At 38.7% G+C, this 26,036-nt stretch overlaps 1 protein-coding gene across 1 annotated transcript; it reads right to left on the bottom strand.

Moving 5' to 3' along the window:
* Positions 1-24,298, bottom strand: LOC107574350 (rho-related BTB domain-containing protein 2-like). Its single transcript, XM_016260789.1, has 9 exons — positions 23,998-24,298; positions 19,642-19,843; positions 19,363-19,466; positions 15,791-16,743; positions 13,635-13,753; positions 9,183-9,333; positions 7,457-7,545; positions 1,354-1,459; positions 1-1,242 (listed from the first exon to the last, which is right to left on the bottom strand). Exons 1-9 carry the CDS (start codon positions 24,057-24,059, stop codon positions 1,034-1,036), a joined length of 1,995 nt encoding a protein of 664 aa, XP_016116275.1. The 5' UTR covers positions 24,060-24,298; the 3' UTR covers positions 1-1,033.
* Positions 24,299-26,036: the final 1,738 nt, after the last annotated feature.

Genomic DNA, 26,036 nt, shown 5'->3' on the forward strand with positions numbered 1-26,036 from the left:
GGCTCTTTTTTATTGTAGTGTAAGATTTACTGCTGCAACATCATCATGAATATTTGCCTCCATCCAATTAAGAGCCAACGCCTAGAACCCTGCCCTACTTATTTTTATTTTTTTCAATAATCCATTTCACTCAGATGTGTGTCTCAACACAGAAGAAAATATCTGTTGCTACTTCACTCCAACTTTAAGTCTTGTACTGTCTGTAGTGTGCATTTTTAATGTTTATTTCCTGGCCCTGTATATTTCCATTGTAAATGCCTTAAAGTACCAACGATTATCATATTCTGTGTTAAGCAACATTATGCCAGATGTTATCAATGGAGCTTAACTCACACTGAACCACAACATGGCTATGGACTGATCTGGTTCTGTGGAGTCACGTCCACGCGCGGCCCTCCATGAACCACCAACCTTTAAATGTCATATTAATAATACCTTTAGATGTTGAACGGTGGACACCATTTGAATGTTGAGAACGTCGGTCTGTTGAAGTGGTTCGATTGTAGATTACCAAAACAATGAGGAATTTGTGTTTGCTGGTTGCTCTAAAATGTTCCTGTGTTCTCGTCCTTTAGAGCTGAAAAGCACTTATTAGCATTTCAAGTTATGAATATGTGCAGTCCTGCCATGTATTTTTCTATACAGATGAGGATATGGTTATGTTTGGGGAACTGATACTGAGCGAAGATTGTCTTTAAACAGCAAATTGAGCAGCAGCAGCTCTACCACTGCAGGAAATTATGTCACAGGAGGACATCACGCTTTGACGTGATTTGATGAAAAATTCAACCAGTAAAGTAGAAAGACTCAACAATGTGCTTTTAGTCAAAGCCTTGTGTTGTTTTTACTTACGTTCTCTATCCTGTTTCATTTTTGCTTATTCTTCAGCAGCTAAAAGCAGGGCTTGAGCATTTTGCTTAACAGAAATTGTGAATAGGTAATCTTATAGAGTTGAAAAAGGCTATCATTCCTTGTTGTGTGTTTATATCCCACATTTAGGGCTGTTTGGTGGATCGTGCACCCTGAGAGCCAATCAGATGACTGCAGAAGAACCGGGAGAAGACGGAGAATTGGAGGACGGTGAAGACGGTAGATTCCAGAAGAGCCACTTGCGTTTACACTGACGCTTTTGGTACAGGTAATCTTCCTTCTCACGCTCCTTGCGTGCCCGCTGGTAGTGATCTTCTTCCTTCAGATACCACACCGGAGGCCAGCGATGTTTCTCAAAGTGCTCCAGGTTTTCTGCAGGATAGAATGAGACCATGACACTAGCTTAATGCAGAAATAATTTCAACACTGAGATAACTGTTAGGTTAGGGGTGTCTGCCACACTGAATAAAATTGTTGGATTACCTGTAGATTTGGCCTTCATGTCACGAGGGAATTTGCGACAGACTCTGTTGTAGTTGGTGCAGATGTGATGGAGGCACCAGTCAGTCAACTGATGAGCACAGTGGAACTAATGGGAACAATCACACAGATGAAAAAAACACTATAGAAAAAAACATTTTGAGATGCTTCCCCTCCTAGACTCCAAAACAACTAGTCTATTTGGTTGCTAATCACTCCAAAAACATTGATTCATTTATTCATGCCACTTTGGCAACGTACGCACTGTCAATTCACCTTTTAGTTCTTAATCCTGTTCTGTACACACAATTTACAGCCCGCAAATGTTGTATTTACCCTGTAACTACATGGAACAATGGGGGAACAAAGCACCACTTTAACTTACAGCCCGCAAATGTTGTATTTACCTTGTAACTACATGGAACAAGGGGGGAACAACGCACCACTTTAATTTACAGCCCGCAAATGTTGTATTTACCCTGTAACTACATGGAACAATGAGGGAACAAGCACCATTTTAATTTACAGCCCGCAAATGTTGTATTTACCCTGTAACTACATGGAACAAGGGGGAAACAAAGCACCACTTTAATTTACAGCCCGCAAATGTTCTATTTACCCTGTAACTACATGGAACAAGGGAGGAACAAGTTGGACTTAAACACAGAACAAGTGTATATTTGCACAGTAATTACAGAGAAAAATATTGCACTAGTTTTAATTTAATTGTTCGATGGCCAAATTAAATCGTCTAAATTTTTTTTGCTATAAAAACACCACCGTATACATCCACTGAAATACTAATGTTGTATCATGTATTTTTTTCTGCGAACAGCTGGAAAGAGGTAAACTTGTTTTAAGCTGCATTGAATCTTGATGGTATATCATGCAAAGTTATTTGGTGATAGTGGTGTTGAGAAGTTGCTGGTGTGAAGTTGCTGAAATCAACGAATAAGCTTTCATAAGGTAAGTAGACTTGTGAATTATAAATCATAGCAGAAACTCATTGTGGCGAGGGGGCGTGGGAAGGCGAAAGGCTGCAGCGGGGGAAAGGGTTTGGAGACGAGCAGTGATAAGGAGGTCAAGTGAATAATGATTAACACCTGTTTGCAATTCCAGTGATTGGCGGAGAGACGAGAGATAAGCGCCCGCCGACCTGGGAGAGGGGAGAGAGAGAGTCGTAGCAGAGTGTGCGTTGTGTGACCAGACGAGACTGTGGAGGCAGAGAGCCAAGCAGCGATTATTGTTTGTTTTATTTTGATTGTGGCGACCAATAAAGAGGTCTACCAACATCGGCAGCGCTTCCGGTCAAGGGAGCTGGGGGACAGCGGCCAGGCATTCGTGATGGCCCAACAGCTCCGGGATGCTTGCCACAAGTGGCTGTTGGCAGAGGAACGCGACGTCGAGGGAGTGGTCGATCTGGTGGTGCTGGAGCAGTTCGTCGCTCGGCTACCACGGGGGATGGCCAAGTGGGTCCAGTGCCACCGCCCGACGTCGCTGACGCAGGCCATCCAGCAGGCTGAAGACCATCTGGTGGCGTGCCCGGGGGTTGGCAGGGCCCCTTTAAATCTCTCTCTCTCTCCCCCCCCCCTCCTTTCCTTCCGTCTCTCTCTCGCCCTATTCCTACTCCCAGGTCGTGTAGCAATGTGCCCCCACGAACCGCGCAGTGGGGTGGGGTCTTCCCAGGGACCAGACCGGGGACACGAGGGGGCGTGGCGGAGAGCGCAGGAGCCGATGCTCCATCGCCGCCTTTCTCCTCTCTCCGCCAATCTCTTGGCCATCCTTCTGCCGCTGGGGCGACGGGAAAGCCTGGGCCGGCCTGCTGGAGATGCGGGGACCTGGGTCATTTTTTGTACAGGTGTCCAATGATGGAGGTGGGCGCATTGATCCGGGTTCCCGACTCCCCGGCGGCTGCCCCCGATCAAGCCGGGCTGTACCAAATACCTGTGAGTATCGAGGGGGGTACATGTCAGGCTTTGGTGGATTCAGGCTGCAACCAAACCTCCATTCATCAAAGCCTGATGCAATAAAGGGTGTTGGATACGAGCCGCAAGGTTAAGGTGAGGTGTGTGCACGGGGATGTGGTGGGCTACCCGTTAGTAGCCACTAGCAAGGTTAAGGTGAGGTGTGTGCACGGGGATGTGGTGGACTACCCGTTAGTAGCCACTAACGGGTAGTCCATCACATCCCCGTGCACACACCTCACCTTTACCTTGTGGCTCGTATTCAGTATTTAGTTTCGGGGGAAAATGCATAGAATGAAGGTGGCAGTTAATTCCCACCTTAGGCATCCGCTGATTTTGGGGACAGATTGGCCAGATTTTACACAATTATTGGGGGTTTTGTGTGCGGATGCTTCTTGGGAGACAGGGCTAGGAAACGGGGAAGCGGTGGCGCAGGCGGGAGATGCAGTTTCGGGACCGTCACAGGCTGTCTCAGAGGAAACGAGAGTGAGGGCGGAGCTTATATCCCCTGAGCTGGATGACTTTCCACTGGAGCAGTCTCGTGATGAGACACTTAAAAATGCGTATGACCGGCGGCTCATAGTAGTCCCATGGCAGGCCACTTGGGTGAGGCAAAGACACGTGAACGACTCATGGCCCGATTCTTTTGGCCGGGCATTCACAAGAACATCCGCCAGTGGTGTGCGGGGTGTCGTGAATGTCAGCTGGTAAATCCTCCGGCCAGTTCTAAAGCGCCATTGCGCCCGTTACCACTGATAGAGTTCCCCTTCGAGAGAATTGGTATGGACCTCATCGGACCATTGGAACGTTCAGCACACGGGCATCGTTTTACACTAGTTCTGGTGGACTATGCAACACGATACCCGGAGACAGTGCCGCTGCGCACCAAAGAGTATGGCGGACGCACTGTTTCGAGTCATCTCCCAAGTGGGGATCCCCAAAGAGATAAATGGGGATAAATGGCTCGAGCCCCTGTTGTTTGCGGTGCGGGAGGTTCCACAAGCCTTCACAGGGTTTCCCCATTCGAGCTCCTCTATGGTCGTCAGCCCCGCGGGGTGCTTGACGTCATTAGAGAGGCTTGGGAGGAGGGGCCTTCAAACAGTCGTAATGAAATTCAGTATGTCCTGGACCTCCGAGCAAAGCTCCACACTCTGGGGCGGCTGTCAATGGAGAATTTGCTCCAGGCGCAGGACAGACAAAGTCAGCTGTACAACAGGGGTGCGCGAGCGCGGCAATTTACACCGGGAGAGAAAGTGCTTGTATTACTTCCAACGTCTAGTTCTAAATTGCTCGCGAAGTGGCAAGGACCTTTTGTGGTTACACGGCGAGTGGGGGATCTCGATTATGAGGTTAGGCGAACGGACAGGGGTAATTCATGTCAAGCTTATCATCTCAACCTTTTAAAACGTGGGAATGAGGTGACCTCGGTGGGGTTAGCAGCGGCCATTTCAGCAGAGGAAGATCTCGGACCGGAAGCGGCTGTCAAAACCAATCCGCTCACTCTGGTCCCTGGGGGAGATCACCTCTCGCCGCTGCAGCTCACCGAGCTAGCCAAGTTGCAAGCGGATTTTGCTGATGTAGTTTTCACCCCTGCCTGGTCGCACGAACCTCATACAGCACCACATCGAAATGATCCCCGGGGAAGTGGCGCGCAGCCGCCCCTATCGGTTACCGGCGCACAAGAAAAAAGTGGTGCAGGATGAATTAACAGCCATGCTAGGGTTGGGAGTAATAGAAGAATCGCATAGCGACTGGGCAAGCCCGACAGTTTTAGTGCCTAAAACGGATATTCAATGCCCCGAGTTGACGAGCTGCTTGATCGGTTAGGTTCGGCTCACTTTTATTCGACACTGGATTTAACGAAAGGGTATTGGCAGATCCCCTTGTCGCCATTATCCAAGGAAATAACAGCCTTCACCACGCCGTTCGGGTTACACCAATTTGTTACCCTTCCGTTCGGATTGTTCGGGGCTCCCGCCACCTTTCACCGTCTCATGGACAAGATCCTCCGGCCGCTCTTGCACTCTCCTAACTTTGATCTCCCTTTCTTGTTGCAGACAGACGCGTTGGACAGGGGGCTGGGTGCAGTCCTGTCCCAGGTGGTGGGAGGAGAGGAGCGGCCGGTGCGGTATCTGAGTCGAAAGCTCTCAAAGAGAGAGACCAGATACAGCACTATTGAAAAAGAGTGTTTGGCTATTCGGTGGGCCATCCTCACTCTCCGGTATTACCTCCTGGGACGGGAATTCACTCTCTGTTCGGACCACGCGCCCCTTCAGTGGCTCCACCGTATGAAGGATACCAACGCGCGGATCACCCGTTGGTATCTAGCTTTACAGCCTTTTAAGTTCAAGGTGGTCCACAGGCCGGGGGCCCAGATGGCTGTGGCCGACTTCCTCTCTAGAAATGGGGGGAGGGGGGATGCAGGCCGTATGGAGCCCCGGCCTGAGTCGGGCGGTGGGGGTTATTGTTTGTTTTATTTTGATTGTGGCGACCAATAAAGAGGTCTACCCACCACCCCTGACTTCCTCGTCCTCCTTTCCGACTCACGAACTGTATTACACTCATTAACTAATTTCACTAGATGTCCAGTTTTGTTGTTCAGTAATCTCCATCATGTCCATCCTTTTATAATAGAATGTGTACCCCATGGTTAAAAAATACCTATACGCCTATAATAAAATACCAATATAAAATTATAAAAAGTATATATCATCTTTCTAAATCATTCCCAAACATAAGATTGTTGTTTAGGCCATACATACCACGTAATATTAGAATAAGCACCTCTTAGTTTCAAAATACTTACAGTATAAATTATTTGTAATTTTACAGGTTATTTACCCCTTTATTCCACAAACTTCGCATATTATTCCCTTATACATACACGGAGGTACTGAATAGGTACACTATAATTACAAAAAAGTTACACTGTAACTTCAGTTTACTTACGCAGTTCTTTGCAGGTTGCATATCTGGTTGTTACCCCCTTATTACCCAAACGTAACACATTGTTCCCTTATACCTACACGCATGTTCTTTATAGGTACACTATAATTACAGAAACGTACACCGTAAATTCAGTATACTTACATAGTTCTTTGCGGGTTCTAATCTAAAGCGTTACCCTAAAAAGGTATCTTGATACCCTGTAAAAAACTGTAAAATTCCGCATTTTACTAGTAACGGTACTTTAAAAATGCATTTTATTAAGAACTGTATTTCCTGAGTTGTGTCGAAGTGTGACAGCAGGACAGTGTGTGTTCAGCACTCTGCTCCACTCCCTGCATGCACAGTAGTCGTGCCAAACTTTATATATCCATGCAGCGCAGGACTGCTTAAACTTACTGACAGTTTAAATAAGGATAAGAAACATGCATGAATTAGAAAGACGTGCTTGATGTTAAAAGTAGTTATTAAGTGCATTAAACCTTAAAAAGAACTCATGCAATACTCACGCACTATCACACACCCGACGCGCGCATGATATAAATTGTTATCTTGAAATAATATTTCTCATATCGTGAAATAAAATGTTGGTAATATTTCCCACCCCTAGCTCATGCCCTTAAATATAAGTCAAAAGAGTGTTTATTTTGTTACACATTAACTTTTTCCCTTTTTCCCAGTTTGATGGGGCAAATGAGGTCAATAATAACCGTCTAAGTTTGCTTTATCCTTTTAGCTAGCTTACCAATGTTGCAAAGATACATACTTGTAGGTTTGGTAGTTGCTCACTATAGTCCTGTGTAGTGGTACTGCCATGTGATTTTTATTATTTATTTTTTTTAAAGGGGGATGAAATGCTCAAAAAGCAGAGCAGGCACACACTGGTCAAGTGAAAGATTTCAATTTTTAAAATAACTATAAGCTCCATTTGAATCATCTATTATTCAATTACTTTTCCTGTTGTTTTATGTTTTTTTTGTCGTAGTAGTGGTTCAGTAGTAGTATCGAGATATTTTAGTCAGGTATCGTATCAAAGTCAAAATTTTGGCATCATGACAATACTAAGAGCTACTACCACAGGATAATGTGAAAGGTTTGGATCATGCTTTACAAACGGTCATCTTTTGGGGTGCAAAGAGATAGGATTTAATTTGACATGGGTGCATTTTCATTCTGTCTGTCAATGGTATGTTTACCTGGGCCATGTCCAGATAGAGCAGAACATCTCCATCTATATCAGCTCCCATCATGGCAGCTTCTGTCAGTACCTTCACAGTGTACAGCTCTAGGACAGAAACACAACACTCATAAAAACAACAGAATATGTCACAATTATGTGTTGGTTTGCATTCTTTGTTGATAAATGACTTGTTAACATTTTACAATAAGGTTCCATTTGTTAACATTAGAGAAAGACCCCATGTGGTGAAAATCAAGTATTTGATGTTGTTTACATGTCTGTCTGGTGTTTTAATGTTTAAGCCATGTCCAAATTCATCAGTCAACACCATTGAGAAAAGCCTGTGGTCAACATAACTTGAAAAAATGTGACGTTTTGTCCTACAACATAAATTGCACACACTGATATCCAAAACCGTCTTATCAAGTTTTCAAAAATAAACAAATTGCTTTCAAATTCACGTTTTCGGTATGGGTGTGTGCAGTTTACGCTGTAGAACAAAACGTCAAAGTATCATCAAGTTATGTTTACCAAAGGCTTTATTTTACTCATAAATTGGGAAGAAAAATTATTTTTTGGGGGGGTTTTAACTGTCTCAGATGGGGAACAGGAACATGGTTTGTGTAACATTAGCAACACATTATTAGCTGTTTGATAATGGGGTCAAGACAAAGGCTAATGATATCCAATTACTGTTACATGTTCAACATTAGAGAGTCATACATAAAATGCAGTCAGTTTCTGGTTTAAACATAAACGGCTGAATTAATCCAGTATTGCCACTTGCCATTGTGTAGCTTTTACATTTACATGTGATTTGAGTGGGGCCGGGGACTAATTTGCATATTCAATAGGTTTGCATATACTGAGGTAAAGGGTGTAGAGTTATAGTCAAGTCATTTAAGGCATGAACATTATTTTCACAGGAAAAAAGTTTTAAATACTGTATGCTATACTGATTATCAAAGATGAGTTTTAAGGGATTAAATAGGTGTCTACAGCCGTTCCATTATTAAATAACATTAATAAAGATTAATAGCTAAATCATTGTTAGTTAAATTTTTCTTAATGCTTGTTAACTAATGGGTCCTTATTACAAAATGTTAGCAATAACTCTTATGTATCATATTATTCATTTGTTCAAATGTTTATATTAAATATTTGGCAGGCACTTTTTATCACTTTTAAAATATTATTATTTTTTTAATTTATGCATTTCCTGGGATCTGAACCCAAGACCTTGCCGTTGTTAGTGTCACGCTGTGCTGTTTGTGCTACAAAGTAAGATTATCATATTATGCAGTTTGTTCAATAAAGTAAACCCTTGAACATATTTTTCATAATGATCTCTTGATCTTCAGCAGAGCAGTGAATCATGCTCTGGATTGCCAGTGTTGCCATGTCCACTTATTATAAGCGGCTTTGAACGAGATCTGTTAAAATGCATGAACTTAATAAATGTGTACCTTTAATGCAATGTATGTCACTTTTTGAAAGACATCTGAAATTGTCTGGCAAATGTAGATGCATATATGTTACAGATAGGCCATAGAGAAAAGCCAGTCAATGTCCGAATTGGCTTCACATCATGCCTAAAAACGCTATATTTTAGTACAAATGGACATAGTGTTATTTTCAGTCACTGTCTCACTCCTCAACACTGGATTTGGTTGCCTGCGGAGATCAGACTGTTATGTGCATTATAGTCTCAGCAATAACAGTGTGCAGGTATGTTTGTGTACCTGTAAGCGCTACCAGATGAGGAAGACAGAGACGGTTTGCAAGTACAATGAGTTCCATGGCATCCAGATCTGGGTGAGAGCAGAAGCAGCCAGTATAGAGATATTCCAGCACAGCACGCATGCAGCTCCGTGTAGTGTTTGGAAACAGCACCTGACAAAACATGGCAACAATCTTAAAACTGCTTTTTTGAGGGGAATAAAAGCTCAGTTTTACAGTACCATGCAAGAACAGTATGATTCAAATCTGCTGTGTTCATTAGTAAAGTCCAACTTTGAGCATTCTGTAGATAATTTGTCAACATTTTTAATTACAATGGGGTCCAAAATTATTGCATAAGCTCTCCATCTTTTCAATGACTAAGTATCAAGCTGCATGGAATTGACAAGTTTGTATAAAACCTTATGTTTACATTCTTCAACATAATCCAAAGTGCACCTTAAGCTTCAATTGAAGCAAAATCATCTGACTATCAAATCAATGACACAAAACTACATACAGTATTTGATTAGTGCCCTAGAAATTGTGCAAAATCTAAAGATATATTTATTTCACCTTATTATTTTCCTTTGTTTATTTATTTATTTTGTAATCCTAAAGGATAAGGTTACAGTTTATTTACAGGTTCAAATCTCAATTTTTAAATCTTACATTTTTAATGTGGTCTCAGACATTTGAGCCCCATATTTTTATTTTTTTGTTTCTTTATTTAACAGGGGCAATACACTAGGCATTGTTACACACAGGCAACCGATGCTGTGTACATAGGGCATATAGCATAAAGTTACTTTGCAATCCCCATCCGTGGTTAGGCTTTTACCTAAAATCAAAACATTAAAATAAAAAACAGACACAATCATCAAAAGAAACAACACAAGTACAAGTACACGTGCAAATACAGATAACTATGTGAGTATATGTTGTACCTAAACAATCAAACAATGGCATATTGACATACCTAAGCACAAAAATAACTTTATACAAAGTCGCAAACATAAAATGTAAATTATCCTGCGTACAGAATGAAAATGTAAACTTAACCAGCCTAAATAAGCCTAAGGTACTTAATGCTCACATCGCTGTAAATATTTCAGCCATTGTTTCAGCTTTGTAGAGAAAACTGTGAGTTCTGATTGCAACTATAAATCTACAGGCATGCTGTTCCATAGATGTGAACCTTTCTCTGAAAAGGATGATTGACCCACAGTAGTTCTGCATCTCCAAACTCTACAATTCCTACTTACTGCCCCTCTGGTCTTTGCCCCATCACTAATGTATTTTTGTATCAACTGACAGATTACATCAGGGTCAAGGCCATATATGCACTTAAATCCTGTTTTTAAAAATGAAAACTTAAAAAAAATTATCAAAACTTAACAGATAATACTTTTGAAGGATTTGACAATGATTTCATTGGTTTCTGATCCATTACTTTTAAAGTTTGTTTGTATAATGACATTACAGGCTTAACAACTGATTGTTATTATCGCACAATAGGTCATATGTGAAAATATCATAGTGTACGTAAACATTTGAGCTGCTTTAAGAGATATAGCCTACATGGTCTTATCAAATAAAAACGGTTCAAATTTGTCTTAATAGTATTGGAGATGTGCTTAATATGTGCATCAAACTTAAGCATAGAGTCTACAATGACACCTAAATATTTAAATTCACTCACTTCCTTGATTTCCTTTTGGTCAGTTTTGATTTTAAATACATCCAGCACTTTGTTCTTTAGTGAAAAACACATTGAAACCATTTTGTTATTTAAAGTTTAACAGTTATCCTGCAGCCACTGGAAAACACTGACCAGTTGCCTGGTTAACAATTCTGCAGCCAGATGATACGTTTCTGCTGTTACATAAATAATTGTGTCATCTGCATACATTTGACAACTAACCTTCTTTCAGGTAAATCATTTAGCCTATATATAAACAAAAAAGCAAAGGACCCAATATTGAACCTTGTGGTACACCTATTTTACATTTTTGAAGTGATGACTTCACACCACAAATTTTAACAGATTGCTGTCTACAACCCAGGTATGATATGAACCAGTTTAGAGCTTGTTGAGAAAAGTTCATTTGTTTCAATTTATTTATGAGTACTTCATGATTCACAGTATCAAAAGTATTTTAAAGACTAAAAATACTGCTCCCACTACTTTTCCTTGATCCAAACTACTTTTTATGCGATCTATAAAATGACAAATAGCCATTTCTATTGAATACTTTGGCTGAAATCTAACAATTGCTTAGAGTTTAAAATATCCCCCCCAAGTAATGAATTCATTGTTCAGCCATTAACTTTTCTAAAACTGGAAATTACTGGGATAATTGAGATGGGTCTATAATTACACACCTCATCAGTCTCTCAAGACTTAAAAACTGGGGTCACCATAGCTGTTTTAAAATTGTGTGGAAACTCACCAGTTTTAATAGATACATTTACCAAATGAGCTATTGGCTTTACCAGTGTTGCACTATATTTTTTAATAAGAAAAGCATCTAAACCAAATATATATTTAGCTTTTGAACTGTTTAATGGATTAATAATTTAACAGATTTTATCTTGATCAACCTGTAAAGTATAAAAATGTCTTACTACATCATGTGATAAACAAACAGAATTTAAATTTGCTGCAAGTTCTTCTACTGATTTAATAAAAAAGGTTTTAAATGAATTTGCAATTTCCAAAGCACCAGTACTGACCTTTCCATTTATATTCAGTTTTGTTATGTCCTTACTTTGACTGAAGTTCTGATTGGTTAATTCATTCAAATGTTTCCAAATAAACGAGTTATTGCCCTGTGAGTCAGCAAACAACTGCATGAAATACGATGACTTTGCTTTTCTCAGTTCACTAACCACTTTATTCCTTAAACCTTTAAAGATCAATATATATGTTTGTAGTTATGTAGATATAGATTTTTTCAGTGCCAGATCCCTCTTTTTCATTAGCTGAAGAATATCATTATTTATCCATCATTATTTACTTTTAAAGGAACATATAAACCTTTGGACCGTATTTGCAAGTGTGTCCATCAACAAATCACAGCACTCATTCAGATTATCAATTTGATATATACTCTCCCAATTTATGTATTCAACTTATTTTCAAACTGAGATATTTACTGCTTGGAAATTCCAATTTGTGAATTATTAGCTCTGGTTCCAAAAAAAATTAAATAAAAAAAAAAGCTCTGAAATAATTGTTTTGTTAATTCTATGACAATCAATATGAAATTATGATCAGACAAACCTGTTAACAAATTATACATTTGGTAACACTTTATTTCGATAGTCCACTTTAGACATTCTATTAACAGTAAGTAACTTTGCTACTACATGTCAACTAGCAGTTAGTAGAGTATTAGTAAACTGTCTGCTTAATATCTTCTAACACTTTCTTTGTCAACTTATTCTGCCAGCCTAAACCTACCCTAACAGTCTACTCTGAGAGTTAGTAGACATGTAGTTGCAAATGAATGAGAATGATTTGACATGTAGTTGACATGTAGTTACAAAGTTACTTATAGTTAGTAGAATGTCTAAAGTGGACTATCGAAATAAAGTGTAACCATACATTTTAGTAATTCGCTCTGGTTTATTTGTAATAATGTAAACTATCAATGTTTTACTAGTTCGGGTGATTCTTGTAGCACTTGTTATCATTTGATGCAATATTTATTCAGATGCTAGAAATACTAATTTGTACTAACTTGTATTGATTATATGTTGGGAATATTAATTTGCATTGATTTTTCATAATTGGTAAGCTTATTTATTATTTTGGATTACTAGATATAGCATTAGAAATGAAGGGTTGAAACTAGATAAATCCAGATGTTAAGAGGAATATTCTGTTTGTCTCTTGATATTTCATTCTAAGAAAAAAAGTCAATAGACTGTTCAACAGTCTATTGTGTGTTATTTTAGTATCACTGAGATACTATTATAGTTTTTCATATTTTGTATTTGTCTTATTTTTAATTTTGGTTAGTTTTTATTAATTTTGTTGTGTGTTTTTGTTATTTTTTCTAAATAGTTTTTATTAAGTTTTATTTCAGTTTTAGTTTTAGTTATTTTAGTATAATTTTTTTATCAAGATAAACTAAATGAAAATGAGAAATGTTACCTTTTCATCAAGCTCAAATAAAACAAATTTAAGGGTTTTATTCTATTTATTTATTTATTTTATTTCAGGTTTCTTATTGCTTTAGTTTTAGTTAACTATAATAACCCCGATTCAACATCGCTTAAATGTCCCATCAACACTACTTGCTTCAGATAGTACAAAATTAAATCACCTCTTCCTTTTTTTGTCTCTGCATATTCTTTCCAATTTCAATATAACAGTGTTACCATTAAAATATTCACCACAAATGTCATCTTTAAAAGCTCAGTGTTCCCAGTGCTATTGGTTTAGTCTTAATGTGAGTGCACTGTACCTCTTTTGTACAACTCTCCACAAATGGTCCACCAAACATGGCTGCCATCCAATCACAGCTTGAGATGAGCAGTGGTTTATGGGCCATAATGGTCCCATCATCCAATCTGAACACCACATCTGCAGCAAAGAACAGACAATCTTCTGTAGCTTTTCAAATCACTATTATAATGATATATCACATCTATCTCATATAAACATTCTCCACTCTCTGGTAAATCAGCATACATAGCGATTCCGATGCTGAAATGAAGTGAACACTTACCGTTGACAATATTTACTATAATATTTTACTGAAGTTAACTAAAACCATCCCTTGTTACAGTAGATCTGAAACTGACACAAGGGGAACTACCACTATTGTTATGTGGACATGGCCCAATCTTAAATTCAGACAATATTGGACAATATCATCTTGACAATTTAAAAGGCACTTTGTGACATACTCAATATTACATTCCTCAATCATAGTACAGCTCAATACAGTGCTAGAGTGAAGGATAAATAAATAGAAATGCTCAGTTTATGTTTGGAGAGGGAAAAGCTCGGTCAGCATTTCAAGACAGCTTGATGTCCTCCAAACCCTAAGAGTGCTGAAAAACACAATACATCCGCACCGGTTCTCACTACCAGAAGAGCACTTATTATGAAACCGAAATCCAGCTGACAAAATATGCAGGCTTGTTTTTTTCTCTCTGGGGGCGAATAATTGAGCTGAGAGCTGAAGTAGAGGGGAAAATAGCTTGAAGGGACATTCTGCTTAAGCGCATCTCACATTTGAGAAAAAAAATTGCTTTGATTATAAATAATGCTGGGCGACCTTCTGCTAGGAGTTACACTGTACACCCAGCATGTGCAAATACCAAAAACGCAGAAGTTTGTTTTTCGATATACAGCTGACAGTATTATTCTACACAACACAGAAAGGTTGGGGTGAAAAATAGGGACATTTACAGGAAAAAGGGTGAAAGGACAGCTAAATTAGTCCCATCAGTTGTCTGAATGCTAGGCACAGTTAGTGTAACTGACAGAAATACAACAAATAAATAAGATAATGTAACACCACCAGTTCTATTCGTACATCTCAGGAATGGGAGGTAGGCATGCTAACAAGGACGCTAAAGACTTAAGCTCCTAGCATCAGTCACTAGTGCGCGTGGATTGTGGAGTGGAGTGAGGTTTATTCACACAGCTCTTACTAGCTGGCCTCCATTACATTCACCCCCCCCCCAAACCTCCCTCCCATCCGGGTCACGGCACCAATATAGCCCTTCCAGTTCTACTCACACCACTCCAAGTGGGATTCGAACAGGCGTCTGCATGGGAGGCAGTTCGGTAACAAGGATGTCAAAACTGTCCTCCATTATACTAACAGTAATAACATAATGCACAATGCTAATCAATGCTAATCACAGTTCTCACAAACAAACAGAGACCTACAGATTTTTAAGACTGGGTGATATATTGAATATTCATTATATATCTGTGATCATTTTGCTGCATCTTGAATATTGCAAAATTTTAATGCGCCATTAGATTTCCTAAAGTTTTTATTTCCTAAAGTGTTTTATTCTTTTTTTTTCGCAAATCACTTCAAACTGTCCTTTTCAATGACTTAATTCAAAACCCTGATTCAGCAATTTGTTTGTATTACTCAATATCACCCAAAAATGTTTGTGAGAGCTCTGTGTGGCATTGCTTAAATTTTTTACTCCTATTTTTCATATACAGAAGGTTTTATAGAAGATATGTCATTTTTCCGCATATAAATTAAAATTATTAAATATTTTTTTTATATCATTGAAAGAACACTGTCTAGAAAAACAGTGTGAAAGCATTCCATCTAACTAGATTTTTAATGTATTTGACTTATTTAATGTAACTTTTTGAATGACAACATTTCATTTTGGTATTCTGAATAGTTGTTTGGTTGAAATAATGGCCTCTAAACTTTTCACCAATTTCAGAGCAATTCCATTTTTCAACAGTGACATTTACTCTTAAAGACAGTTCATTTAATGTAAAAGCAGTCATGGCAAACTAGATAAAAGCCCTAGTCCACCTCATTTACCAACTAATTGCTTTTTGGTTGACTTGACTATCATCCTGGCCCATCCCTAAAGTACCAAGCAAACATACAGTTCACATGCCTCTCACCAGAGAAGGTCCCTTTTGCCAGACATTCTTTCACTCGATTGGTGCGTCTCACGTGAAAGGCCTTGGAGATCTCCTGATTCATGAAGGCCTCATCGTTCAGGATGTTAGCCACCATCATACGGAGGTCAAACACTTCCAGCAGCTCTGCGATGTGGGCAACCTGCATTAGCTCCTTCTCCCGCTCGTCTAGTTTCCCTGTATACAGGTACCGCAACACAGATCGGAACGGACCGGGCTGCATTGAAGGGTCCATGTGCACAACAGTCATTTTTCTAAGGTTGATGGTGATGGGGTCATCCACCATTTCTTCTTGGATGCTAATAAAAGCACGACTCAAGGCAGGGAGCAGATGACCACGACGATCTCCGTCACCTTTTAGAGTTCCATCACTGGTACAGGCACGCAAGTTTGCTCTATCTTTGTCACCGTTACTTTCACAAACGTCAAAACTAGCTGCGCGCATCAGCAAATCACGGCCAGAAAGCGGTGGCCCTCGGGGTCGTTCACATTCCCGTTCGGTCTCCTCAGGGCCCCGAGGTTCAGTCAAGAAGAGGTCGTAGAACTTGGAGGAAGATGTGGCAAGGTAGATGCGGTGAGCGAAGATCCTCTGCCGTTCCTGAAGGACTAAGATGACGTCGGCACAGAGCGGGTCCTCCAACAGGCGGCTAGGGTGCTCTTCTATGTTAGTGGGAGGGGCGGGAACGGTAATAATGGGTGGAGGGGGCTTAGGGGGAAGGAAGGGGGCTTGGAGAAGTGGCCTTTGAACGTTTCGTAAATGAGACTTCCAGAACTGCAGATGACGACGGGAAATGAGGGCTGCACGGATAGCATTGTCGAAAACATCCTTAACCCCGAACTGAGCAACTATGCTGGTCTCATAATAAGGGACGCCTAGTTCTTTAGCCACCTCACGGCCTTTCTCTGGCGCCAATATCTCATTGGATTTAATGGGCCTGAAACAAAAAAAAAACAGCAAGATACTAAAGAATTAGCTTACCCAAAAATGACCATTCAGTCATCATTTACTCACCCTCATGTTGTTACAAACCTGCATGATTTCCTTTCTTTTGTGGAAAACCAAAAGACTTACTCTTTACTATATAAGGAAAGTGAATGGGCAAAGACCAGGGGTGTCCATTCCTGCTCCTGGAAAGCCAACGTCTTGCAGAGTTTAGCTCCAACCAGCTTCAACAAACCTGTCTGGAAGTTTCGAATTACTGCGTCCAAAAGCTGAAAAATGCAGCCTGCACATTCTGTGGTAGAAATGCAACAAGGCACATCCAAATCCTACGATCTGTCATATCCTGTCTACTGAGTTACCTTTATCTCATTGATTTCTGAAGGCAGCAAAAAATGTATCATTTAGGGATGGGCATTTTTCTAAAATATTGTATTTAAGTATTTGGGCTCATAAAAAAAAATAATATTAATTTATTTAAATTGTGTTTAATGAGAAAGACAATTTTTTAATAATCAAGTGTTTGTCACCATTTCTGAACAAACTTATGATTAGGCATTGTACATAAAAATGTTCTACAACAACGTTACGTTATATCTCAAGGTTTTCTTTTAGTTGAAAACGTGTGTAAACATATATATATATATATATATATACACGCACACCAAAAAAAATAAGCATTCAAGCTCAAGCACCATCCCTTGTTACAGTAGATCTGAAACTGACACAAGGGGAACTACCACTATTGTTATGTGGACATGGCCCAATCTTAAATTCAGACAATATTGGACAATATCATCTTGACAATTTAAAAGGCACTTTGTGACATACTCAATATTACATTCCTCAATCATAGTACAGCTCAATACAGTGCTAGAGTGAAGGATAAATAAATAGAAATGCTCAGTTTATGTTTGGAGAGGGAAAAGCTCGGTCAGCATTTCAAGACAGCTTGATGTCCTCCAAACCCTAAGAGTGCTGAAAAAATAAGCATTCAAGCTCAAGCAAAGCAAACAAAAAATAAAGCAGAAAGTGCCAATTACAGTACAGAACGTACATAAACTCGATACGGCATATGTTATACTGTTTCACATGTTAATGTTGAGAAAAACAATAACATCCACATGCTCGGGTGAAAGTTGGCTCCTCAGTCTGATAACAATAAGAACGCGTGCAGACAGACGTTCTAGAGACACAAAGATAACGGTGTGCTAAGCAAAGTACAAATACAGGACCTTGTGTTTTCTGTTCTTAAACTCTCCCTCAAGGAAATTTAAAGGAATCATATGTCTCAAGATCATTTGGCTATCATATAAGTTCTCTCCTCGGCTCACTCGTGAATACAGTGATGGACAGCTGTCTTTCCTCAGTCGACTAGTGTTTGTGTGATTTCTCATTATGGTGGTGACATTATGATAACTCAGTTTCACTGATTCATTTGATCAAAAGTAATTCCAAACTTTGCGAGGCAGACAACAACATTCTGTGATCAAATACAATCAACTTGTTAACACGCTCCACAGCGCCACCCAGTGCATTTAGTTATAACTGACTTTTAGTTTGCGTGCTTAGGATTTATCATGGATTCCCTGCATTTACGTCCAGCAAAGCGAAACATAGTAAAATTCGATTAGTGTTTTTATTTTTCGAATAATAATTACATATTCGAATATTCGACTAGTTGTGCACACCCCTAGTAATTCAATATCGCCAGGGTCGATATTGTCCCCATCACTTTTTTTAAAACATCTTGAGGCATGTATGTACCTAATGCAGATGAAACATATCCAGCTGTCATTCGTTTCTGTTAAATACGATGCAATCTGGTGCTTGAATCTGTTGTTTTTGAAATCATGCTGAATGTTCGTTGCCGATGTTATTGGTGTTCTTTTGTGGCTCATGCACAGACTTCACACACAATCTATCGCTTAATGATGTTGCTGAGACTATCTATTCATTCCGGTTAAATCACAAAACAAAAGAGCAGAGCACAAACGTGTCCCTGCTCTTGATATACAATCGCTTGCTTAGCTGGTTCAGTTGTGTTTAATTAGGACTGGAGCTAAGCTCTGCAGAACAGTGGCCCGTCATGCAGGAGCAGGATTGGACACCCCTGGCATAGGTGTTGGCGAGCTTCAAATATTACAAGATAGCACTGTTAAAATAGCAAAAAAATAATTCCTTATATCTCATGCACCACATAAATAAGTTATATAATAGCAGTTTCATGAGGAACAGACTAATTTTAGTCAACTTTCATAAACATCCGTTTGGTCATTAACTTTTAAAAGCATCATTATGCAAAAAGAGTTCTCTGCTTGAACTTTCTATCCAATACAGTAGGAAGTTAAATGAAATAAAATATGGAGGATGTTAACTGTGAAAAGATGATTAACAGGCCAGGTTACAGTGACAGTGAGTGTGTAACTATGCGACAGAGTAGTCCGTTAAATACGCAATTGTATGAGATAGTATGTCCCAAAACTTGCCTACTCTTCTACTACACACTCAAAAGTGTGTACTTTTTCTTCACCAAAAGAGTACATACTTTAAAGGCGTAGGCAAATTGGGATGCAGCATTAAACTAGTGTGAAGAGAGGTAATCCAAGTTCACCTGCCATACGCAAATCTGCGGTCCTTGTGATGGTCACCAAAAGTGTCCCAGAGACGCAAGGACACGCTGACATCATCCACCACATCTCTGGACCTTTCTAGAACCTGGCCGGAGAGACAAACCTATCACATGCATGGAGATTTACCCAAGAAACCGCATACAACACATTTTTTAACATTTGATCAGATTATTAATCAGGGAAATTATAGAAAGTGGCATCCATCATGTGTTTCATATACTTTTTTTATGAATAAGAATATGACAGTAGGCTTTCCTCACCTCCTGGCAGACTCTGTACTGATCTATTGCCCAAACAGTGGGCACATGTGTGGCAAGTAGCTGGTACTGTGTTAGCGTTGCATTACAGGCCCGGGCACAGATAAGCCGGGTCTTTCCAACTGCATTGTCTCCAACCACCACACACTTGATAGTCTCCACATTTGGCCTCTCATAATCCATGTCAGAATCCATAAAATGATGCCTTATATACACACACACACACACATACACAAATAATAAATATAATATATAAAAATATTTATAGCTAATTAATATATTTAAAATAACTTTTAAATATTGAGAAAAATATATAAATAAGGAAAAAACATTTCTTGCCAAGAAACTACTACAGATGCACAAAGATATACAGTAGATGTGAATTTTGGTTGATTATTTTATGGATACAATGACCTTTCTATAATTATTATATTTGGACATTTTTGTAATTTAAAAATGTAAAAAAAAAATTTAAATGTCATGTGTTAATTCTTATGTTTAAGAATTAAATTTCATAACATTTAAATAATAAAAAAATGTAAGTATTTAAAAAGAAAATGATATGTGTACACTCATGTGTGTTGCAGGTGCAAAGGTAATATGTTTTATTACTTTTTACTTGATAAACCACATTAATTATTAGAGTCATTCAATTTATATATTTATTGAAAATGGCATTTTTCCCTGAAATAAACCAAAGCAGGAATACAAAAATTACATTTCTAAGAACCTGGCACATAAAAAAATTCCAATCTAACAAGCAAATTCTCAGTTATTCTCACTTCTTGACTTCCTCTATTTACCCCACTAAAAGTGATCTCTATAATTGTGGAGATTCAAACCGACCTGATTTAGCATGTTGAGCAATCAGAATGGCAACATATGAAATCAATAAGGAACTACAGCCCTACTGTCTCTGTATTGATGCCAGTGGCAACTAACGAGGCTTCAGAGCATTTTAAAGTTAGCTGCCTGTGTGTTTGAGTGCACTGAAAGCTCTTGGTAAGGTACACTGGTCCCTTGAGTGGGCTTCGTTTCAGTTGTGTACTAAATTTTTTACTTCTGTGCAAATGAATTAAAGGGGTCATATGATGCGATTTCAAGTTTTCCTTTCTCTTTGGAGTGTTACAAGCTCTTGCTGCATAAAGAAGATCTGTAAAGTTGCAAAGACTAAAGTCTCAAATCCAAAGAGAAATTCTTTATAAAAGTTAAGAGTCACACATATCTACGTCACTATGTGGAAATATTAGCATAATGCCACCCAAATGTGCATGTAAAGAAAGAAGGCGTGGTTTCAGGAACAGCAGTAATGTTGATGCACAACAGAACAGCACAACCCAGATGTTCGAATTTGTGCAACACATTTTATGGACGACAGTTTTTTTAACCTAGAAGAGTACAAGGTTGGCTGTGCACAAAGGCTATTTCTAAAAAAAAAAAAAAAAAGGGCACCAAATACACAAAATAATGATCTTTAAAATAGCATCATATGACCCCTTTAAAGACTTGCAGCAACACAATAGGCACACAGTAGGTGTTTCAAAAAACAGTAACCTTGTAATTTACTTTATGTTGCTAAGTATGTAACCTTAAAAGTAAAAAAGCATCATTCACATTCAATAGGCCTACATTGAAAAGAGTGCACAGAATATTCTTAAAAAAAATAACGTTTTGTCTTTCACAGAAAAAATAAGTTATAGTTTGGAATAATATAGGGTTAGTAAATGATACCAGAAGTTTCAGTTTTAGGTAAACTATAAGTGAGTGATAGGATTTTTAATTAAGCTCAAAGCTGTTACCAGCATCACCATCACAGAGGTTTTAAAAAGCTGATGGGGTTACTAGCTGGGTGATCACAAAAACAGAGGAACAGATGCTAATGATACAGTGCAGCTGGGATGAGATGTTGCCATTGTTGTTTTTGTCCCCCTAAATTCATCCTGTAAGAGATGTGTACCATTAAAATAGGGTGCATCCCAATATGTGTATACTTATGCACCATTCTGTGCAGTTTTTAATATAAAGAGTATTAGTAGTGTGTTCAAACTGAAAATTAAAAAAAGAAAAGTACAAAAGTTTTAAGTGTTTGTTCATGTTTTTGTTGCTGTTACGTGCCGTAGCGGTATCTGACTGGGGGCGAGACGTGGGCTAATGACGTCATCGTTTCAGAAAATATACGGATTCGCTTTCCACACGAAAACGCAAGGGTGGCATTTTCAGATTTATCCACTCTGGGACCCAGTAAAAAAGAAAAGTACAAAAGTTTTAAGTGTTTGTTCATGTTTTTGTTGCTGTTACGTGCCGTAGCGGTATCTGACTGGGGGCGAGACGTGGGCTAATGACGTCATCGTTTCAGAAAATATACGGATTCACTTTCCACACGAAAACGCAAGGGTGGCATTTTCAGATTTATCCACTCTGGGACCCAGTTTCACTCTCCCAAAATGCCGGATCCGTGTGGACGAAACGCCTATAGGCCTATGATACAAAATGTATGCGTTTACTGCTAAACGTGTCTCCGTGTGGACGGGGCATGAGTTTGACACCCCTGCTCTAAACCAATCAATAATTATTATTATTATTATTATTTATAAAATATATAACATAAAAAGTCTTCATACTAAATTGTATCATATTTTAAATGATTAAAAAATTATTGCTGACAAATAGGTAAAACCTATTGGTTGGAAGGATAGTGGCAAAGATTGGCAAAGATTTAAAATGACAATGAATTAGTTTCACTGTGATCCTTAAATAGAGTCTTTCAATGTAATCTAATGATTCTTGTTCAAAATATGCCCGACTAGATATTTTCGTATATGAAGTATTGTTCAACTGAATGACATGGGCCTATAATAATACGAATAGGACAGGTTCTAAGGGCATAATATAATACATGGAGAAAAAATATAAGGCTGCATTAAACTTTTATTGTTTTAATTCTTGAAAGCCCCACACATTATCAGATAATGGTCACATAAACATAGCTATATGGCATATAATCAATATATAATCAGTATGGATGCATTAGTCCATCACTCAGGGTTATTAAGAAGACAGTTAATCATCCCATCAATCAGTGTTAACTGATAAAGTTATCAAGTTACAATGATGCACGCTCACGTGACTGAAATATTGATTCAATCAATTGATTCAATTCGCTTTAATGCCTTCTCTAAATACACTATCGCAATCACTGTACATAATAGTGCTGGCACAAGGATTCTAAGCTGTTATGTCGCTCGCAAATAGATAGACTGCATTAAGAAGTATTCAGATAAATATAAATAATATGAAGTTATATAACAGATACTGGTGTATTATTACCTCGTGTCTTGAAAATGGAGGTGGCTGCTATAGCGGCACAGTCTTTGGTTTCCAAGGAAACAAAATCTACTCCTCCTCTACTACTGTACCATGAGCCCCTGTTATTAATGCAGAGTTATTCCAATAATCAAAACGTAAATGCGTAAAAGCGTAACATGAAGGAGCATCTTCTTAAACTCTGTCCGATGACCGATGAAAACTGTCCTTCTCACTCAAAGTGCATCTGAATCATTACGCCTTTCAAGGGATATATTATAAAGTAGCTACCACAGTGTTACCTAATGATTTATGATAGGCCTATTTGCTAGTAAAGATAGTAAAGTTAAACTTCCAAATGGTGGTCACTTGAACAATTGTATTTATTTATTTATTTGCGTTTCATTCATATTTATGTACACATTTTATTTTATTATGTATTATTGTTAGGCTATAATTATTAGATATTATTAAAATACTTAAAAAATAATACAATTAAATGAAATACATAGCCTAAATACATCAAATGAAATATTTAAATATACAAAAATACTGTAATATAAAAAAAATAAAATGAAATATTAAAATGTACTAAAATAAAGTAATATTATTTATTTTTACCAATTAAAATGTATTTTACATATGCTAATTCAGTTTATTTATAAAAGCAGGTTAGCCTATGTGTATGTGTGATGGACAAATTAACTAAAACACTGACACAAATTGCATAATTTGTTTTTGGACGCTCGAATGATATACGAATGATCTTGTCTATCAGTAGTAGCTTATATATCTGCCATGCAAAACGACATTTATTTCTGATAACTCTCACGAGAAAGAAACATTTGAAAGCAGCATCGATTGGATTTTCTGAATGAAATAAAGCGTGTTCGTTCACCGCCTCTGCCTGCCTTATTTCAGGCTATTATGTAACCGCTGATGTCTCCTTGAGAAATGACACGTTAAGTGTAGTCTTAATAAATAGCAGCGACTTAATGTCCTCATAAAGCAGTAAGTAAATAGAGTGAGACACACACAGGCTGCGGCTGCTCTTACCGCATCACAGGGAAGTGCTGCATCGGCTCGGCCGATATGGGGAAGCGACAGAAGAAATGCATCGGATGTGGCTGGAGACTGAGGAAAGCTGGAGCTCAACTTCATTTTCGAATCGGGAATACACAGCTTGGAATCGCTGCCGCCAATCAAACCGCTTACGAGTGAAACTGATCTTTGTTTCTCAAACGCCATCGGATGAATCGTTGAATTTCGGCTGTGGCTGTCAGGCAGCGGGGCCGGACAGACTGCTCTTAATGTTTCCTCAGTTACCGTACGCACTGTACAACACAGGCACAGCAACACCGCACTGGCCATTCACTGCACACATACAGACACAGCAGCACTTCTCATTCACTGTCTAACACAAACACACAGACTCCTTCTTCACTTCCTTTACCAAGGGCTAAACTCAATCTCTCTTTAACAATGTGACCCCTGGATAATGAGGTAATGTTTGTGTTTCCTACGATTTTTAAGCCTAAATCTAAGGCCTAATCTAGGTTTAAAATTAAGCACTACCTGATTAAACAATCCAGATTTGATGCATGTGAAGAATTTAAGCACAAAATATGACACTATAGCCTATAATAAAATATTGTTATAACCAAAATATGACACAATAGCCAATAAAATATAGCTATAACCAAAATATGACACAATAGCCAATAAAATATAGCTATAACCAAAATATGACACAATAGCCAATAAAATATAGCTATAACCAAAATATGACACAATAGCCAATAAAATATAGCTATAACCAAAATATGACACAATAGCCAATAAAATATAGCTATAACCAAAATATGACACAATAGCCTACAATAGAATATAGCTATAACCAAAATACCACATAACCAAATAACAATGTGTACAAATCTCAGCTGCCAGGACCTGAACTGGGACCCTTTGTAATTCTCTTTCTTCTGACTTATGCCAAGTTCACACTGCACGATTTTAGCCCGATTTTTCACTCGCCGACAGGTTTTGCGAAATCGCCGACAAATGCCCGAAATCGGAGGCAAATCGGTGCTCGTTGACACGAGTGACAATCACGCAGTGTGAATTATCAAAGATGCGATCTGAGGGAATCGCCGACGCCCGTGAAATATTTGGCATGCTAAATATCTGGAGCTGTCGGCGATTCACAATCATGCTGAGTGCAATGATTTCTGACTGAAAAACACATCGGCGATGACCTTCAGCCAATGAGAGACCAAAATACAGGGCAGCGGGAAGTTCGGGGAGGAGTTATATGAAACGTAGTTTGTGGACCAGTGTTGCCAAATCCGCGATTGCCGCCGGTTGTTTTTTATGTTAGCATGTTGAATCGACCCCAATAACGTGATATTTAGGCCCTGGAATGTAAATTGTACCGATCCGAACCCGAACCCGACCCGAAACCCGAAAGTATTTCGGGACCCGTCGGGCTTGGGTCGGGTAGCAGACCTTTACCCCGAACGTGATTTTTACTGGGGGACCCCCTCTAAAGCAATAAATAAATTAAAAAATAGATAAAAAACAAAATGATGGTGAGAATGGATTGCAGGGTCTGAAAAAGGTTAATAATAAAATTATGATTGTTTTGTGTTCTATATATCTCAGATGCCTCTGTTGGAGACTCATTTGTTGCGGACACATTGTGAGCTGCGTTTGGCCCATCTGGCTTTGAGCATGATGACTGTGGGTTACGTATGGCAAGAGGGCGAGAGAGAAACAATAAAAGTACAACAATAATTTTATATGCATTCCAAAACCACTAATAGGATTGAAGCCAGTGATTCCATACTTACCCAAAGCGTCACTAATCTACAACTCTGAACTGATCAGATAAGCTTTTTATATTCATTGTCATATTCTTTTCTATTCATTCACATTATTTTACAGATCATCTGTGTATATTGATTTGAATTACTGTACTGGTTTTCTTTCAATTCATAATTTTTTTTGTGTACACATTTTGTTTTATTTCTTTTTATCTAAAACATTCAGTTTATAAAAATTAAATGTATGTCTTTATTGTTTGTAACATACTGGGA

Source organism: Sinocyclocheilus grahami, unplaced genomic scaffold, assembly GCF_001515645.1.
Source record: "Sinocyclocheilus grahami isolate Dianchi unplaced genomic scaffold, SAMN03320097.WGS_v1.1 scaffold2190.1, whole genome shotgun sequence".
Classification (NCBI taxonomy): Eukaryota; Metazoa; Chordata; class Actinopteri; order Cypriniformes; family Cyprinidae; genus Sinocyclocheilus; species Sinocyclocheilus grahami.

Excerpts from the sequence above, each read along its gene's own strand:
- LOC107574350 (XM_016260789.1), bottom strand. The coding sequence starts at position 24,059 with ATGCATTTCTTCTGTCGCTTCCCCATATCGGCCGAGCCGATGCAGCAC. Across the intron at positions 19,467-19,641 it reads AGTACAGAGTCTGCCAGGAG|GTTCTAGAAAGGTCCAGAGA; the intron begins GTGAGGAAAGCC and ends CTCTCCGGCCAG. Across the intron at positions 1,460-7,456 it reads TCTATCTGGACATGGCCCAG|TTCCACTGTGCTCATCAGTT; the intron begins GTAAACATACCA and ends TGTTCCCATTAG.